The sequence below is a fragment of the Sturnus vulgaris genome, chromosome 6, assembly GCF_052056855.1.
Source record: "Sturnus vulgaris isolate bStuVul1 chromosome 6, bStuVul1.hap1, whole genome shotgun sequence".
Classification (NCBI taxonomy): Eukaryota; Metazoa; Chordata; class Aves; order Passeriformes; family Sturnidae; genus Sturnus; species Sturnus vulgaris.
In genome coordinates, this window is record NC_142248.1 from 595,857 (window position 1) to 615,490 (window position 19,634).

Below are 19,634 nucleotides of genomic sequence, written 5' to 3' on the forward strand. Positions count from 1 at the left end.
TTCCAGCTTTCACTCTCATCGGTGGATTTGCAGTTTACTCAGGGCAATTACTGAATACCCTTTGTACGTATTGGCCTGGGTGCCCAGCAGATGTTTAGAGCTAACTCTGGGGTTCAGCCCTGGAACAAATGTCTGGCTCAGGCACTGCCATAGACCTTTATGGTACTACTAGCCAAATAAATTCGATCTGCAGACATTTAACTTCAGTTAGAACAGAGTGAGATTTTGGGGAACCTTTCAAGGTAAGATGTAAGACCATGGCTTACAGTTGAAAGCTAAATATATGCACCAGGATACTGTTTTTCCTTTAAAGCTCTCTGGGGTCTAGAGCTATCTTAGCAGCATATTGCTGAGGGAAAGAGTTCTTTATTCTACACTGCTTCCCTGGCTTTTTGAGAATTTCAGCCTGAAACTCCTTTGCAGTGCACATGGATTAGACCTTTAATCTATTTGTTCCATCCAGGCCTTTGTAAACCCAAGGCCAGAACCATCAAGGTTCCAAAATCAGGCAACAGTGCAAGCAGCAGTAAGAAAAGCTTCCCCCACACACTCAAGTGCTGCTGCAGAGGCACTTTGACCAGTGTGTGAAGGCAGTGTGATCCCACACTGCTCCTGGGAAGAGACATTTTGCTGAGGTGGCTGCAGGAGACTGGGGAATGCCAGCCTAGCAATTCATGTGAGGGTGTGGGTGTCTGTCCTCTTGCTTCACAGAGGGACTGTAGGGCTATCAGCTGGCAGGGTTTGCCTGCCTGTCCCAGAAAGTGTCCTAGAATAGGTTATATTTCCCTTCAGGCTTGCTCAGAAGCTGGCTGAACAGTGTGATGTGGGAAGCCTTTCATTATCTGCAGCCTGTTCTGACATTTATTTAGAGCAATAAGTAAGTTGGGGTCAGACCCACTGCATCTAGGAAAATGTATAATTTAAATTTTGTTGATTTTAAGAATTTGAGTCATTCCTTTAAAGAAAAAGTTCTAGTAATGGTCTTGCACTGCTGCTTTTCTAGTTGTTATTCCATTCCAGAACACAACAGTTCCATCTTCATTCTTATGGTTATCCACAATACTGTTAAGGAGATTTCCCCCCCTCTTTTTAAAGCATTGTTTTATCATCTCTGAGATGTCTTGTCATACTATCCAAAACTGTCAGTCCTCTCTTATTTTTCAAAGCCCAGTCACCTCCTATTTCATAATGCCTTTTGAGTCTCAAATCAGATGTAACGATAGGAATGATCTTAAGGTTGTACTTTCTTAATTGTACTGCACAGCTGCAGCTGGGCTCTGGGTGCTGCTGCAGCTGGGACAACACTTCTAGTGAGAGATGGTCATTGGCATGGTGCTCAAAGGCTGAGAAACAGAAAGCATCATTGTCGTTACTGGGCAGATACAGAACATATAATGTGCAGATGCTGGTTTTATTTTTATGGCCTCCTCTCTTTTTTTTCTGTTGGAAATGGCCCCCTCCATGCATCAGCATGCCTTACTACTGAATATGTTTCCTTGACAGAGTGATCTGGCTGCTTTTGGAGTTGCCTCAATGCCTAAATGCCTGTTAGAATCTTATGTTATCCCTTCCTTCCCATGTCCCCCCCCTTTTTTTTTTTGTTTTTTAAATACTGTCTCTGTGTATCTGTTGTGGAGTTTTCCCTCAAACACAGCAAATATCCACCTCTGCACTAAAAACACAAGTAATGGTGTTATCAATAGTTCTCCGACACCCTGCTCAGCTGCAAGCAACTGAAAGGAAAAATGCCACAGGGAATGATGCCTGATTGCATTAATGTCGCTAGTAATGTCTTAAGCTGCTCTGCTCTGGTTTACAAATCAAATCTCAGCTTTGCCAGTCCTGACTATTAAGCCTTTAAACAGTCTTAATTTTATGAACCTCTTGTGGGAGAGGGGAGGGGAAAAAGAAAGTGAGTAAGAAGAATCCCAGTTTCTCCTGGCAGCAGAGGAACCCCACAGATGTGAAGGCAAAAAGCTTGACTGGAGACTGTTGTCTTCTCAACACTTCATCTCCATACACTCGGATACAATTTGATGCTTTTCCTACTTTAAAATCTGTCCAAATTTTGGTTTTCTGAGTGTAACTTAAAAACAAAAACCCAGCTAAAACCACTATTTAACTGTGAGGCACTTGTGTACAGGAGTAGTTTTCAGTAGCAGTTACAGTTCCATACTTATCAACTGGGAGGGAGAAATCCTTCCAAGGAATATGGTTGGATACTATAAAGGCCCATGAAAGGGAGGAGAATAATAGTCAAACTGCAAAAATCTGCCTGCAGATTGTGTGGTATTCTCTAGAAAGTCAAGGAAAGCTGTGTTGGAGCATCCTGGAGAAAATCTCTTGCTCCCCCCTGCAGGTGACATAGTAGTCATGCGAGTATTGGTAATGTTTTCTGCCCTGACATAACGTCCGCATATTTGAAAAAGGGTCTGCTTTTGTGTTATTTCTTACAAAGTGAGGAAGAGAAGGAGCTGGAGTAGGCTGGATCACTTTTTTCAATTTGAAAATTCACTGGAGGAGGAGGAGGGATTTCTATTTATTTCTGTCAAGTTATGGCACAAAGTCCATACCGTGAAGAATATGAAGCTGTGTTCACTGCATACAGGAACTGCTTTTTCTTAGCATCTTCTGGAGTTCAGAAGAGAAGGAAACAATGAGGAGATCAAGGAGGGAGCCTGTGGTTCTGCTCAAAGAAGTGTCTCATCCAGGATGGACTCTCCTTCCCTGGGCATCATTTCTGGAGGGTCATGCTAAAAACATGGTAGCAGGATGCTTACAAGACACTTTTTTTTTGCCACGGCTTCTAAACTAAAGGCAGCACAAAATGAGGAAAGCCTGAAGTTGCTGTCACCCAGGCACCACAGCATAAGGGTTCTCTGGATTTAAAGATGAAGGACTACAACCCAGTAGAATGTGCTCATGCTGGGGGACCTTTGGTCCTCAATCTGTGGTTTTCCCTGCTTCACCTTTCCCACAGACTCAGAATGGAGTTTCCCCTTTGTTTACTTCCAGGAGAGCTGCTGTTGCCTCTCTTCTGGAGGCACTCACAGCCCAAGGTGTGGCTCTGCTGCCTTTGAGGTGGCATGTGAAGGGTGTTTCACTGTGAGTGTGTCTGGCTGCAAGCAGACTCCACGTGCCCCTCATGGAGCAGTTCCTTCTGGTGTTGCACAGAGGTTTGATTGCTTTTGTCCCAAGTGACAGCAATAAGATCTTTCCACTCCTGCATATCAGAATAAACATAGCAGATTTTGGGCTGAGCATAGGTTAGACCAAGCCCCATTTTCATAGGAGCTAATTACTGCGTTGGAGCTGCAGAAGCAATTACCATGATTACTAATGAGTCTCCAAATTACTCCATCTGCTCCTGCCTTCTTTCCTATCACAAACATGCACACTCTGCCTGGAAAGGGTGGGAAGACATTGAACAGTCCATTGCAGCTTCCATGCCTTACGTCTTTCTGTCTCTGTGCATTTCCAGGGCCCAAAGGGAGAAAATGTTGGTTCGATCACTCAGCCTCTTCCTAGCAGCTACTTGATTTTCAGAGCAGCCTCCGAATCAGATGGTAAGTTTGGAGATTTGTTTGCTTTCTCCAGATAGCATACTTCCCGCCAGTTAAGAAAATAGGTTGTTAAAAGTGTATAAAGGAAAAAATGGTGGGTCACCCAGCTTGAAATGCTGCTCTTAGCAATGGTCAGAATTAGGTCAAGCAGGCTTCTGGTGCATTTCACTGCCCTCACTGAACAGCCACCTCTCTGGCCATGTGTATGGAAGAAGGACCTAGACTTCTAACTGGGGAAAGCCACTAAGTCAATATAAACTCGGGGATGGAAGGGCTCAGTCCCAAAACTGGTATGGAAAGGGCTCTGTGTCCTCAGTTCAGCAGAGACTTCATTGTCTTATCTACCTCCATCTTACTCGAGGGAGGGATCTGTTAGAGGAAACTGGCATGGTAATATTGAAGAGCTGTCTGTAGATGTCTTTCAGCCACCTGAATTTTGCAGTGAACTATTTGTGCTGTAGTTTGCAGTATAGCAGGCCCAGATGCTGGTGACTCCACATGTAAAATACCGTTCTGGGAATCTGCAAAATTATGGAAGGTAAATTTAGGTCAGTGTATAACAGACATGCCAGCTTGCTATGTGAAAATCTCTGTAAATTACTTCAGTGGACCTAAAATATCAGTGATTTGTAAGTAGTTAAGAAGATTAAAACCATGTTTTCATTCAATTTGACCTTCAAACTACTCTAAATCTTTTTTCATAGCAAATTAACCCAGGCTGTTCATTTTACAGATGTTTTTCACCTACCCCACCAAGGAGGGCTCATCTATCCCGTATGCTCCTTTGGGTCTCTCTAGAGTAACTATAGGGACATAAGGACTTCTTATGGAGCAAAATGGACTTTGAAAGTAGTGTCCTTCTGCTTCAGTGATTAGGTTTTACATTTTCCTAAGGGATGGAAATAACACAATGCAAATGCACCTTTGATATGACACTTAGAATAGGAGGAAACCTTCCTTTATTGCAGACTTCTGTGCTATTTTCCTCCTGAAGTGAAAAGAGGACAGTTCATGGGGAGGGACACCATCTTGACACTGAAACCTGCTCACAGATATCAGTCTAGTGAAATTATATGAAAAGAAGCAGAATTTATATAGACCCATAGAAACACATCTATTTCCTAAAATATTATGCTTTTGTAGCTTATTTGTGTAAAGGAATGCAGGATTCTAACCTGGCTCCAAGTATCACCTGCCTAGAAAGAAATAGATTGATGCAATAGTCTTTTGTAGGAAAAATAGACTGTAGGGTAGAGCTGCTAAATTAGAGGCATTTCAAGCCTTGGTTATATACACAGACCACAGAAGAGATCTACAGAGCAGTCCCACAGACTTCTTAGGCAACGAAACAGCTTCAACAGCCGTCTGTCAATCCAGATTTTATAAAATATTATTTCCTTAGACACCCATGTGATTGCCTTTCCACTAATTTAATTATTAATGATTAAACCATAGAGGCAGCCTGGCAAAGAGACCTGTGGCTGAGCTTCTACTCTCTCTTTTTTACAATGTCTGCCATAGGCCAGTTACCAGGACTAGAAGAGCTTTAGGTTTGTTCTAATTAACCTTACCCATTAAGGCTCCTAAGGTAGCAATAGCTCCCAAGAGATCATGAGAGGTAAGACTTTTCTAGCTGTGATCTCTGTCTGGGTCATACAACATGTGGTGGAAAAGCACAAAAGGGACCATGCCTGGCATGTGAGAATTTTCAGTGTTGAAATGCCTGTGGGAAGTTTTCTGCCCAGTGAATTAATTATGTGTCTCCAGTGTTAAAAGAGCGTAAAATAGTGAGTTCCTGGAACATCTTTTGAAAGCCAAGATGTTGGCCAAGATCCTTTGGAAGCATGCAGAGGCCAGGCCGATCAAAACAGAATTACTTTCAGCTTAGTGTGATTTTCCTTTTCTTTGCTGCTTCTCTCCAGTAGAGTCCTAATGTTAGATGGAAAGCTAATGTGATCAAGGGAAGGAGGAGCTGAGGAACTGAGGTGCCCCTCAGTCAAATATCCTAAATGTGTAAAGTAACTGGGGCCTTTGGTTCAAGACAAAATACAAGCTCTTAAACAGCACCAGCAGTGCCCTAGAGCCACCTGCACAGGTTTGGAGCACCCACATTATGCAGAGTAGATTCTGAGTCTGATGAGGTGATCATGAAAGCTGAAGCTTTGGGTCTGTCCATTTAGCAGTGGACTCACCAAAAAAAATGATGCTGAATTGCACCAGAAATATTAGCATGAAAAATGGTGTAATTTCCAGCTGAATGAGAGTATTTGACTTCACAGCTGAGGTCAGTTAGCTGTGGAAAATGGCCATATACTTTGTGTAGGAAGGGCAGGATGTGAATCTCCAGACATGAGAGAAGAACAGCTTCCTCCCAAATACATGTCCTGACAAATGGCCAAACATATGAGTGTCATACTTGGAGATGAGTGACTTGGAGACAGTATTAATGTCAGTAGGTCATGTAAAATATATGCAGACAAGGACACAAGGAGCAGAAACCGCTACATTTAAAGAATTCTATATAAACTGTTGGAAATTAAGGCTTATACTTTGCACTTTATACCGTTTGATTTTCAACTCAGAAGACATGACTGAGATGGTTTTCGACTGTTACATTACTTCACTTGGTGTAAAGAAGCATCTCCAAAAGGGGATGCCCGAATTTGTTTCATTTCTTTAACACACTGCACAAGCCTAGAGGATGCAAGAGAGACAGGAGATTGAGGTAAAATGAGCTAAGCCAGCTGAGACAAATGGGGCAGGTGGGATCTGAGCCCTTGTGTGTATTTGTAGTGTGTTCACATCTCCCCCTGTGGTGCAGTGCTGCATGAATCTACAGAATCTCTGAGTAGGTGTCCTGGCTGTGTTCTTCTTAACACAGTCTCCCATGTTAGTAGTAGAAAATGAACAGCAAAGCATTTGGCAAGTATCATTCGTGGAGGCCTCTGACTAGCTGGGAAATACTGAGTTGCAGCATATGTTAGATGTACAGTTCAGCTATCCAGGCAACTATATCATGATCAGCAGCTACATGGCCTACTTTTTCTCTCAGCATTTCAGAATCCCCTTTTGTCCCTCTGCTGTACCATCTGTGACTGACTGTTGGTAGGATTTAAGATCCTGACTTCTGGACAATCTGCAGAACCACTGCCCAGATACAGCAGATTTCACATTTACAGACCAGAGCAGCAGTTTGCTTTTTGATATGTTTTAAACATCGGCCTCTGGAAAGGTCATGTCAGCCTACAGGGCTCAACCTGAACAAGTGCAGGGTCTTTCTTTCATAGCAGTTTCAAAGAAGACTGCTTTTTCCAAACCAGTGACTGTGCATGCATTTCAGATTTATGTTGAGGAGTGACTTAAAATCAATAGGTTAAATCCATCCCAAGCTTCCTGCCCAGACCATTCTGGGGCTGCCCTTGAGGTCTAACTGGTGCATCCTAAGCTTAGATCTCACTGTGACGATCTCCACTTTGCCATGGGCATTGCTGCCACCGGGCGTATTCCGACTAATGGAATTCTAAGTGGCAGATTACCAAGGGTTAAAATCTTAACAGTGGAATTGTAAACCACATTTACATTTATTCCTTGTGTCTGCCCTCTCCTTAAGATGTGCTTTGGGTAGCCTCCACTGCCTGATGTGGATGCAATTGTGTGGAAATCCTGATGGTCTGGCTTACAATGTTGTTTCTTTTCTAGGCATATGGCCCTTCCTCCCGAACTGATGCTCTCATCTGGGGAGGAAATTAGGTTGTTCAAATAAGGGTCACGCACAGAAGCAAAGAAACACAAGGAAGATTGCAATCTGAAACCAAGTTAACAATTAAATATATTTCTGGGTCCTGGCAGCTCTGGAGAAAATAGAATATCTTTTTAGCTTTATGTCTTTGTTTCATATTCCTTAGGCCTTTCACAGTGGTTTAAAATCCAGGCTTTTGCAACAAGATTTCATTAAGTTCACTGCATAAATTGCACCTGCAGCTAATTGAGAGCTCACGTTCTTGCATCTTGACAGCCAAAGTGCAAGAAATCATGCAGGCAGGCACCCAAGTGGCACAGCAAAATAAGCAGTCAGCTGAACACGATGACCTTAATGTTCACTGACTGAACCAAATCAGCCTCTTCCTCACGATTCCTGATTTGTGTGCACTTGAGCAAGAATTCATCGTTTCCAGGTGACAGTCTACTTCAGGTTGATTTTTAAAAGCATCTATCTGTAAGTGTGAGGCATGAGGCCAAAGCTGGAGGACTTTAATAATTCAAGAAGAATAATATTCCCTTAGCGATGCCTCTCTTGAGGAATGTGTGGTTGCTCAGTGTGAGCCTTTTGAAGTCTTAATTGGCAAGAGATTCATCCTAGGTGTTCTGTAGCTACAGGAATGCAGTGGAAAAGAAGTATAGTCCCAGACTTATATTTCTGTGTGTAATGGTGTGATTCCATCTAGAGCAGATCTTTCTTTCTGGTGAGTGCTGAGAGAACATTGGTTGTGTCCTCCGTGACCAGCTGCTGCAAAATGTGGCAGATAGACTTGGCACATCAGATTATGAGTGGTTCTAGGTGAGTGCAAAGAATTTCAAAACTGAATAACTTAGTGTTTTCAGTGCTGCCTGTTTCTGTCCTGTGAGATATTTTTGTAATTTTATAGATCTCTTCAAAGACTAGGACAGACTCAAGTTTTTCTTTGAAATGAACCTAGATTAGCAGCATAAGCACCTTCTGTTGTTTCAATTATTTTTTCCTGATGCCTTGAGGAGCTGGAACAGAGGCTACACATAGAGTAAAGGAGAATAAAATGGGTATTTATTATGAGGCCTACGAAAGGCCTACAAAAGCCACACCCCAGCAATATAAGTGCCATAGTCGTGGCCCCTGCCTGGATGGCTCCAAGATGGAAGCAAAGGAGGGGCTGGTCACGAGTTCTCACACCTTTATAGGTTTCAGTCCATTTGCATGCAGGAGTCAACTATCAAATAGGGAAGTTTCATCCTCCTTGCTTGCTTGTGTGTCCTTCACGTTGTTTATGCTTAGGGCTTGAAGTTTAAAGATACTGTCCTTGAGTCCCCAGCTGGAATCGGACTGTTTTGTCTTCATCACCCAAGCACAATGGAAAAGCACATCCAAGCAGAACAGAACAGAAAACTTAAAACTTAGAGGTATCATCCAAGAGGGAGAATAAATTATTTTTGTCTCTTGGTTTTAGTAGTTCATTTTGTCTGTGGGAAAAAAAAGCCTATGCCTGCTGCTATTCAGCCCTCGGGTTTCTTCATGGTGCCAGCAGTGCCCTGGTGACGCAGGAAGCATCCTGCAAGGAGCCATGGTGATTCCTGTTTGCACCTCAAAGCATGTACAGGGCAACCAAGGGATCAGCACCAGCCAGCCTGGGTTTGGGGAAGGCAGGTCCTGCTTGACCGACCTGATCTCCTTCTATGACAAGGTGACCTGCTTAGTGGATGAGCACTGGAGCAGGATCCCCAGGGAAGTGGCTGAGTCACCATCCCTGCAGATATTTAAAAGACATGCAGATGTGGCACTTTGGAACATGGTTTAATGGTGGACTTGGCAGTCTTGGGTTAACAGTTGCACTTGATGATCTTAGAGGTATTTTCCAATGCTAACAATTCTCTGTTTCTATATAATTTGATTTGAGAAGAGGTTAAAAGCTTGTGGGGAGATTCTGCCACAAGCTGACAATATGCTTCTGGGTTTTTCTTTAGGATTTAAACATATGCTCAGTTTAAGCCACAGTTCATGAAAAATTATAACTGATAATTGATTGCAGTTTTTTACAGCTCTAAACCTTCTAAAAGAATATTATTGTAACTTTTTTTTTTGCTTCCTTGATATGCACCCTTTTGGGCTGCCATTCCACTCTGAAGGAACCCACATCTTACATTCTTTTCTGATCTATTTACCCTGGATACAAAAAACCCTATTTGAGTCACCCACTCAAAATTAGAACATGTGAGAATTGAGGTTGCCATGAAGCCTTCATGCAGTACCATGACTGTAAATGGCAGCCTTTTATTATGTGACCACATTCATTTCTCCCCTTCTGCAGTTCCTGAGGGACTGAGTAGACTTGTCAGATAAGCAATTAAGTAATCCAAATGCTAGCATTTTTGTATCACCTTCACAATCCAGAAGAATACAGCTCAATAGAAAGGTCACTCAGATGTAAAAACATTTCATATAGGCCTTTAGCAAGGAAACAGGTTTATCTTGTTTGCAATCCCTGTAATTGAGAGAGTATAATTTTATGGATTTATGCTGTAATTAACACACCAGTCACTTGCAGAGAATGTAACATTTTTGTTTGCAGAAGTAAGTCTGTATTTTACATATGGGTTAGTGACATATGTTTGGATTCACAGCACCACCTGATGGCTGAAGGCCCATTTCTGGGCTTGGGGATGCTCTGCATCCCTTCAGTTCAGTTTCTGTTAGAAATGAAAACAAGGGTGTGCACTGATGCCATTTCTGTTTGCTGCAGGGCACAAGGAATGCTGACTGCTGATGCACAGCAAGTTCTTCTAAAGCTATGTATATCTGCATGGGACTATTAAGATGAATATTCAATGCTTTGGGGTTTTTTTAAATTTAGGCTCCTTGAATAAGGCTTCAGAAAATATTCAAGTTTCTCGTAACACCTCCCAGGGAGTTACCTAAAAAGATGGATATATTGTGTAGAAATTTCCTCTGGTGATGTGGTGAACCTCAAATTTTTGACCAAGCCTGTAAGGTCACGTCAGTAGCAGTGAACACCTGTGGCAGTGGGGTGGGGGTAAAAGAGCTGCCCATGGGTTATGGCCAGCATGGGCTGCTCTGGCTGCATCCCTAGGAAAATAGATGTCTGAGGGAGGCTTGGAGGCCACCCTTGCCTCAACCATCATAAGAGAATGAGTGTCCATGAGAGCTGCAGAGCGCTGAGGAGATGGCCTCTGTGCTGCCTCAAAGGGCTCATGCTGCTACAAATCAACCTACCTGTCAAAGCACCTGATTTTAACAGTCTAGTTAATACAAAAATATCTTGACATATGCAGCATTTCCAAATGTCACATCACACAGCTCTGACTCTGCGGAACTGGAAAAGAAAAGCAAATTTAAAGGCAGAAGAGAGTCAAGGCAGGGAGCCTGAGCAGGAGTGTGCTCCCTTGTGTGGCACAGCCTGAAACAGATTTGCATAGTGGTGGGTTTGGGGGAGGAGGGATTTGTAGGAGGTGGATGTGTGCTCAGTGCAGCTATTAACTCTAATGGGTTATCCATGCAAATCCTCCACACAGTGAGAATGAAATAAATCTCTGCCTGTAAAGCCTTAATGCAAGAATATTTGTTAAATACAAAGTAGTGTGAAATAAATTTCAACAGCATTCAATCTTTCTAATCTTTTATTAAGTATTATTTGTGATGTTATTATTAAATCATAAGCTGATGCTGAAGGAATTTATTGAATAAAATTAGAATAAATGACTGAGGCTCTGCAATGTTTGTGGCTAAATGTTCAAGTGCAATTCTTTAAAGATTCGAGATACTATTTTACTGGTTGCAGCTCTGTATCAAAGCAAGCACTGAAAGCCACTCAAATTTATAAACATACATGTTCTAAATTTTTTTTTTAATTCTTATTGATCTTACAGAGCCAAATTTTGGTCATATTGAAGTTGATGGGAATTCTGCCTAGGAGAGCAGCAGGATCCCAGAGAGATTTATGCATGTTCTTGATGCTGTGTGATAGAAAAGAATCTAATGGAAAATTTTGCCAAATGGGACCAGGAATGAATGCGGTCCAGGGAAACCTGTTTTGCAGGACTTGCCATTGCTAGAGCAAAATCCATTGTTTCCTTCACTGTCTCTCAATCACACTTCTAATTATTGTGAAATGTATTCTGAGAAGTGTAACGAAGAGCTCTGTTTTACAAGCTTGAAATTAGAGTATAACTCGCTTAATACTTCAATTCTCGAGTGTTCAGCTAATTTGCAGGTGCCCTGGCCTCATTAATGACAGCACTACAGAAGCAGATTATTTTCAGGTGCTTCCAGAGTACAGCAGCTCCAGCACTGTGGTGGTTGAGTTTTAACCTATAGCTTTGTAGCCTTGTATGGATAATTGCAAAAGGAGCCAAGGGTCAGCTTGGATTCCTGTGCTTTCCATTTGCTGTCTGGACCTGTGCAGACCATAAGGAAATCCAGTGTGGCTGTGCATAGGAACTGCAGTTTGTGTTGGCTCTGTGCCATGCTTTTCTGCAAAAAAGACCCTTCAGGTAAAGATTTTTCTGTGGCAAGATAAGAAAAAATGATACTCCACCCAGATTATCTAATGGACCAGGCAGAGAGAAGGAATGAAAAAAAAAAGTCTAAAATTCAGAGAAAGAGGGAAAATGAACAGCCTGGGAACTTCCTCTAGTCTCAATCACTCTGTCACATATTGACCATTCTGGATCTCGATTGGAATGGTGGTTACTGCAGCACTGCAGCCAGCATGGGACCCCTGAGCAGGCTGTGGTTCAGGGATCCCAGAGTAAGCAAGCACCTCTCCCACACAGCTCAGTGCCCTGGTATCTCCCTGCCATTGGGAAGTGTGGGAGATGGGGATGCCAAGTGGTTGGTGAATGTGTTTTGGGGAGTGTATCACTTGCAGACATGAGATGCTGGGTGGTGTGGAAGCGCCATACCTGCACAGATTCACTGCATCTTGGACTAAATCACAATGAGCCAATGGGATGTAAACAAATTGTGGGGGATTAGAAGGAGATATTATTAGGGAAGAGGGAGTGGGGCCGAGCTTCCCACTGTATGACCCATGCAGATATATTACTCATGCAGCCACTAAACACACCATTCCTGGCCAGATAACTTAGGGATTATATATATAAAAATATATTCTACACAGCAACTTCCTGAATTGTAATGATAATGAGCTATACTCCCAGGCAAGAAGCTTTAGAGAAGCAATGCATGAATTGTGTTATTTACTCTGCTGTGCTTAAATAATTCATTTTGTTTTCACAGGCCGATGCTGGCTGGATGCTTTGGAACTTGCCCTGCGTTGCTCCAGCCTCTTCCGGCTCAGTGCCTCCAAGCAGGGGAAGGATGGAGAAGTGAACTGCTCCAGTGATTCTGCACATGCAGGGCTCAACCACCTCTTGCACAGCAGTGCTATGTCAGACCAGGAGTTCTTCCAGTAAGATGGGGCTGCTACTCCTTAATGCATAGAGAGGTGTCATATGGATCAAACTTTAGCATAGTCTAGGCAGAGTCTGAGGAAATCTGTTTAAAAACCAGCTTATATGTACTTCTGCTTCATCCCTCATTAATATATGGGCTTGGTGTTGCCACCTAATGCTTGAACACATGGGCTGGGAGAAATCTCAGCTGTGTTTGTTTGTACATAAACAACTTTCTTCTGTCCCCTGCTTGGGCCAAAATGGTGTCTGGGGATGCCAGCATGAAAAATGGCTTGCCTGAGTGGAGATTGCAGAATCTAGCTGCTGCAGTTACACAGACACAGTCACTAACAATGGCTGTGTGTTGCTAGCACATATGGCTCTGAGTCTGATCTATTTGTTAATAACGTGTACTCTTCCCTAGTAATACTGTGTCATAGTCGGCAGAGTGCACACACTGCATCCTTAGTTTTATAATTACTTTCTCTCTCTACAGGGGTTTTGAGGGATGTCCAATTTCTCCCTCGATGAATCAGATACATTTTTACGTAAGGGGAAAAGAGTCCCCACAGCCTCCTTTCTATTCATATTCCTGGTATTAGTGCAGCATTTTGGAACATCAAAGCTCTCTACACAGTAAAAAGCCCTAGGCCTTTCTGTTGCTTATAGCTGAATAAGCAACTTCAGAAATCCTTCTGGTATAGACATTTGGCCTTTGGAGTGAGAACTGGGGGAAGTAGTGTCTATTTCTAGTTCTGATGATTGGAATGTGACTTTTAGAGCTCACAGCAATGCACCATCAGTTATGCAGTTTCTAGGGTAGCAACTCCTGCAGTCTGCAAAGATGATGCCTTGCAGAGCAGGACCTCACCTTTAAGAGATTTTCTTGGTCTCTGTTACAGCAACAGCAGGGGTCTGAGTTCTCTTCAGAGTGTGACGGTATCTCTGACCCCATGGGACCAAAAAGGGTTGCAGCATTTCAGTCTGCCCTTTGCCCTGATAGGTTCTGGTGATCCCAGGATGTGTTCTCCAGTCCTGCTGTTCAGGGTTTTATCTAGAGTTTGAAGAGGAGCTTTACTGAAAAGCAGTGGGAGAAGAAAAGGAAATCTAATATCTTACCACATCATGTGCCCTAGTACTTGTGCTCATGGGCTTCTTTCATGATACTTTCCTTATGCCTGGGAGTCTCTGTGCTGACTGTGATAATGAATTCAAGAATGCAGTGGACTTGGTTTTTTTGCTGATGGATGTGTGTACAGAAATGCACGTAATATAAAAATGAAGCCTGTGGCACTGAGAACATTCAGGCAAACCCATGGCTACTGTAAGTCCATGCAGAAGATAGGGTTAAAACTGTAGTGAAGTATTTCTTCAGAATATTATGTGTGAATGCTGCTTAAGTGATGCCTCTATTTCACCTCTTAGGTGTATAACATTGAAAGCCCCCTTGAAATATGAGACTTGGTAGTAGTAGCACAAATGGTAGAGTTTTCAGCAGGACAGAGTACCTACAATTGCAATCAGATATTTCTTATAGGCTCAAATTTTAGCTGAGTCTGGTTCAAGCTGGGTGTTCAGCATGTGGTTGTCTGGACAGTACACTCTCCTTTCTGAGTCCTAGCACTGTTGGGAATGTGTACCCAAACTACCCAGTGCTTAAAGCCCAGGGGAGTTTGAGGGTTACGGGATAGGGATAGGATGACTTGCTGTCATCCCTGAAGGAATGAAGAACATTTAAATAAGGGAGAATGCAAAACCCAAATTGTTCAAGTGCTGAGCAAAGTGGTTTTGGTTTGCCAGTGACAGTGGCTTCCTCACAGGGATTCAATCATTCTAATTAAATGCTTTCCCTACAGGGAATCTTACCAATTAAATTGGCATGCAGTTCTTAGGGGGCCAGTTAATTACATTTAACTCTATCTTCAAATTAGCCAAACTACTCTGTCAAGAACAGAAAAAGTAAGAGAAGATGATGGATATTATAGGGAGAACAAAACCCTCTTGGGAGCTGGCAAACACAGATGTTCTGTTGAGCCAAAGTTGCATTTGTCTGCTGGCTGCTTTGCTCCTTTCCTGCTGGGAAACAAATCAAGATTATACAGTGATTTTAAAATCCATGTCTTTAGTAGCATATAAAAATGAGAGAGAACTGTGTGAGTAAATCAAAGGCTTAAGTACTTGTGTAAATCAGTGATTTTAGACAAGAGACTTTTAGGCCACCACTTTCTCTTCTTTTTAATATGAAGTTGTATTTCTTGTGGCTTCCATGTCTTATCTCCAGCAGCCCCAGGAATCTGGCTGGTTACTTGTTTGCAAGAACCAAAGTTTTTTCTTTGCTTTGCGTAGAAGAGCAGTGTCAGACCCCAAGAAGTCCTGGTCACCAACCGATGTTTCCAAGGATGCCACTTAGGGAATAAAGCACTGCTGTAAGAGAACTCTAATATGCTGAAACAGTAAATTAGTCATGAAAAATGCCAGGTTACCCATGTTTGTGGTGGAAATCCAGTGTTGACTTTTAGCATAGCTTTTGGAGTTTGGTCCAAATCTCATTGGAAGCCCCTGGGAAGTCTTCACATTGATTGCTTGGCCAAGCTCATGGCATGGCTTTTGTTTTTAGCATATCACACATACTCAGTGGCAATTCTTTTTGGAGGAAGAGCCTGGCTGCACTTCAGCATCTCATATTTGATCCCCAGAAGGAGAAGCATCTGTTTTCCCTTTGGTTCCCCAGAGTTCCATGGCTCTGGATGTATCAAGTCTTGCCTTGTTTGTGGTGGTGGGTAATCTGTGCACAGTTGAGTGGACTTTCATATGAATCTGATTTCCCTCTTGAACAAAATCTGAAATCCTTAAAAAATACTAGGGTGGGGGGTGGTGGTGGTAGTGAGAGAAAACTAAGAAAAGAGTAATTTGCTCCATTAAACTTCAGATATTTCCCAAATGTGGGGCAGATGACAATGCAAAACTTGCTCTTCTTACACTTGTGAAATAGAAACAAGTGCTACTTCTCAACCATGAACCAAAAGCCTTATAATGAACTGTTCTTTCAAGTATTTTTCCCCCATGGAGAAGACTTTCACTAGGTAAAGGGAGCAAAGCAACCACAGACAACACTCACATGTTTACTTGACCATTGAAAAGTTAAGAAATAAATTAGGTATTTAAATGATCCAAAACTAATATTTTCCTGGACATACCGTCCAGGAAACAGCTGTGTTGAGGAACCGTGGGATGATCTCTCCAGACAGCTCTCTCCTGATCTTTTTGCTGCTTTACTATTTTAAATTCATGTGTGTGTAATCTGTGTCTCCAGTGTATTTAGGTATCAGTCATTACATTTGCTGCTTGCTGGCTGAAAAAGACAACTAATATCCTGGCACTAGAACAATGAAGACACATAATGTCTGATAGCAAATTATTAGTGCTGGTCATTGACTCTGATTTATGATCTTAGTTTTATTGTACAGTACAGCTATCAATTTTAAAGCCTTGTGGTTTGTACCTATGAACACTGTATATGTAAATATATATATGCAGATGTACATATATTTAGAAATGGAATTAAAAGAATGATTTTCTAAAGGCACAGAAAGCTGTAGATGACACTTCCAAAAGAATTCTAGAAACTGGGCTCTGCCAGAAACTGAGCTGTGGCTGTCACAATGTGACTTGCTGGGCAAGTTAAAAATCATAAGCTTATTTCAGTGCATAGTTGGAAGTTGAGATCTTCTGAAAAGCTGATGCCAGTTCTGTGTTCTGATTCTTCTGTTGCTTTTTTTTTTAATTTAATCTGACTCTACCTAGTAATGTCTAATTATCTTTTTAAAATAGAAAATAAGAAGGGGGTGGGAACTTTCAGCTTTCATCCTTAATAAAAATTGAAACATGGCCAGAATGGCCTGAGAAAATGCCCATCATTGAGCAGCTTGACACTTGACAGAACATTCCCATGTACTGGGAAATCTTGGAGAGGAAGACAGACTGCAGGAAGTTACAAAACTCTTCAAGATCCAGGGCCTGTTTAGATCCTCTGAAATGCTTTGTATAGCTGGGAATCTTTTTTTATTGCTCTATCCAAGAGCAATTTTCCAGTTAAGAAATTTTCGGAGGAAGAACAAGCTGAGAAATTCAGCAAATGGGAGTTAGGCCAGGCCGTGGAAGAGGTAATGTGTCTGCAGACATTTGTGAATAAGGAAAACTGTTTCCCATGATAGATGAAAAAAGTGCATTTAGTGAATACTTTTCAGCACTTGACCTCTGGCCTGTGTAATCATATTTGCCATCTGTCATATGAACTACATCTGCTTTTTCAAATGGAGATGCTATAGGTTACTTGAGAGAGAATTTTTGGTATTCTGTAAAATCTATATCACTGAGCATGAAGCTTGTTACACCTTTCATGCTTTCTCTTAGATGCTGTTAGAATTTAGGAGTTCTCACATGCAACCGTCCACTTCATGCTTTCAACTCTATTCTTCCAAACAGCATCATCTGTGGGAAGCACAGTCCCCAAGTTAGCCTGGTGGATGAGAAAGGGCTATGTGTGTGAGAAAATACTCGCTTCTATTAGGTTTTAAATTTGTCTTTTCTAGTGTAGGGCTGACTTAGGACCACCCTCTGTTGAAATAAAATAGCAATAGCATGAAAAGAAAATGTATCCCATAACGTCATATTTTTCATATGTGCTGCAATTCACTGATTGGGTTCTGTAAAGGGAATAATCTCTCCTGATGGATACTTTGGTTCTCTAATCAGCAGTGTAGAGTTGTGGGTGTGCATTTGCTCTGTATCCCTCTGGTTTGTGGGATCCAGAGCCAGCAGCAGGGCTATGTAAGGGTGGGTAAATGGAGCTGGCACATTTTGAAAAGCGCAGTTTGGAGGGGAAAATTTTGATATAAAATATCTAATGCTTTCTGTGATAAAACCTTTGTTATTAAGGAAATCAATGTCTGAGACTGTCCTGGTCTACACACCTTGTTCTGAGTCCTGAGGGTGTTTTTACTGTCTTTAAAAAGCCTTAAGCAATGTGACTTTGTAAATCAAACTGAAGCAAGTAATGAACTGTGTGTTTCAGGTTGAATGAATCAACCCTGGAGAACAACCACCATTTGGAAAATGATGCTTTTTCAGACAAATCAGAGAGAGACAACATAGAGGAGTCAGAGAATGAAGCACATGAGAGCAGCCGGAAGACAAATGAAAGCGAGAGTGATCAGTCAGAAATACAGGGAGAGGTCTCTCCAGGAAGGAAGGGGACCACTTATATTGAACAAGTGTATGAAGAATTTGGAGAGGTAAGAAAACAAAAATCTTGATTGCTGCCTTTGCTGTTAAAACATATCTGTTCATAGTATTTGTCATTCAGCCATTTAGCTGTATGGCAGGTAACAGCCAACTTTATGAGTTCCTGTGTTTTACAGATAAAACAGAGCACAGTTTTCTGCTAAATTATGTGGTGTTATCATGTGCTTTAATAATTCTGCATTATGAACAGCAGCTCTGCTACTGTGCTTTGGTGTGTTTCCAGCATCAGTGGTTGCTTTAATCAGTTATTGCATTAAAGATCTGCACAGCATTGGCACATTTGTGGAGCCAGCAGGAGGGAGGATTATTATCCTGGGCATGTGTCCTGGCCAATTAGGGTACTCAGTCCTTGTGTGATACAAAATATGACACTTCCCTTTTTTTATTATGCATGGAAGATCCTTATTTTAGTGTCTGAATAGAGCATTTCAGCCACTTGATTGCTAAATATCATTTGTTTATCTGATAAGCCATTTCTCATGGCATTTAACAGCAGGAGGATGCATTTCTGTTCCACATAAGAGCCTTGCTAGCTAAATGTCACTGTGACACCTCTGAGGGCAGTGGTAGAGAGCTGGGGCAGCCAAGTGTGCTGTGTGAGAATCAGTCTGAGCAGGCACCAGAGGAGCCCAGCTCTGAGCACTTGCTTGCCTACTGCTTTGAACAATGAAGCTGATGTCTTGTTGGTGCTTCAAAGAAATGCACTGCTGGAAAGCTCTTTTGTTCTTAGAGTCACAGAATTGTGGAACGATTTACATTGGAAAAGACCCTTAAGATCAAGTCCAAGTATTAACTCAGCACTGCCAAGTCCACCACTAAACCATGTCCCTCAGTACCACATCTACATGGCTTTTAAGTGCCTCCAGAGGTGGTGACTCCATCACCATCTGTTCCAGGCCTGTTCCAATGCTAGACAATCCTTTTAGTGAAGAAATGTTTGCTAATATCCAATCTAAACTTCCCCTGGCATAACTTGAAGCTGCTTCCTCTTCTCCTATCACTTGTTACCTGGAGACCACACCAACACACCTCTCTGCAACCTCCTTGCAGGTAGTTCTAGAGAGTGATAAGGGCTTCCCTCAGCCTTGTTTTCTTCAGGCTAAACCACCCAAGTTCCCTCAGCTGCTCCTCACTCCAGACTCTGGCCTCGTGCTCCAGACCCTTCAACCAGCCTCTTACACTTTTCTTTAAATGTTTTCCTGAAAGTGTACAACTAATATTGACAAAAAAATATATAGTCAAATATATCCTAGCTTCATCTAGCTTCTCTTTAGTGCATTTTTTGTCTCAAATCCCCTTGCATACAGGCAAATGGTAACTGGGTTCAAACAGGAGAGTTTGAATATAGATGAGTAACTACGCAGCAGCAAAATGAAAGCAAACTTAATTTCTGTCAGCTGCCTATTCTGAAGTGACCTTTCTTCACATGACAAATTTGTCCTAGAAGTGGTGGTAGGGCAGGCTGATATTTTGGTGTTCAAACAAACATTACAGGCTACACTGATACGTGTACATGAGTGTGTGTGAGAGAAATAGAGAAATCGCTGCAGTTTTACATTAAAATAAGAAAAAAATGCACTACAAACCAAGTGAAAAAGACTGCAT

General features: G+C 42.0%; 1 protein-coding gene across 6 annotated transcripts in view; it reads left to right on the plus strand.

Annotated features, from left to right (window-relative positions):
- OSBPL5 (oxysterol binding protein like 5) overlaps window positions 1-19,634 on the plus strand; it is a 180,874-nt gene that overhangs the window by 141,444 nt on the left and 19,796 nt on the right. For all 6 annotated transcript variants that reach the window (XM_088166639.1, XM_014887298.2, XM_088166642.1 and 3 more), the window contains exons 8-10: window positions 3,482-3,566; window positions 12,571-12,742; window positions 17,800-18,019. In XM_088166639.1, coding sequence (XP_088022765.1) covers window positions 3,482-3,566; window positions 12,571-12,742; window positions 17,800-18,019 — 477 coding nt within the window. The remainder of the gene's footprint in view (window positions 1-3,481; window positions 3,567-12,570; window positions 12,743-17,799; window positions 18,020-19,634) is intronic.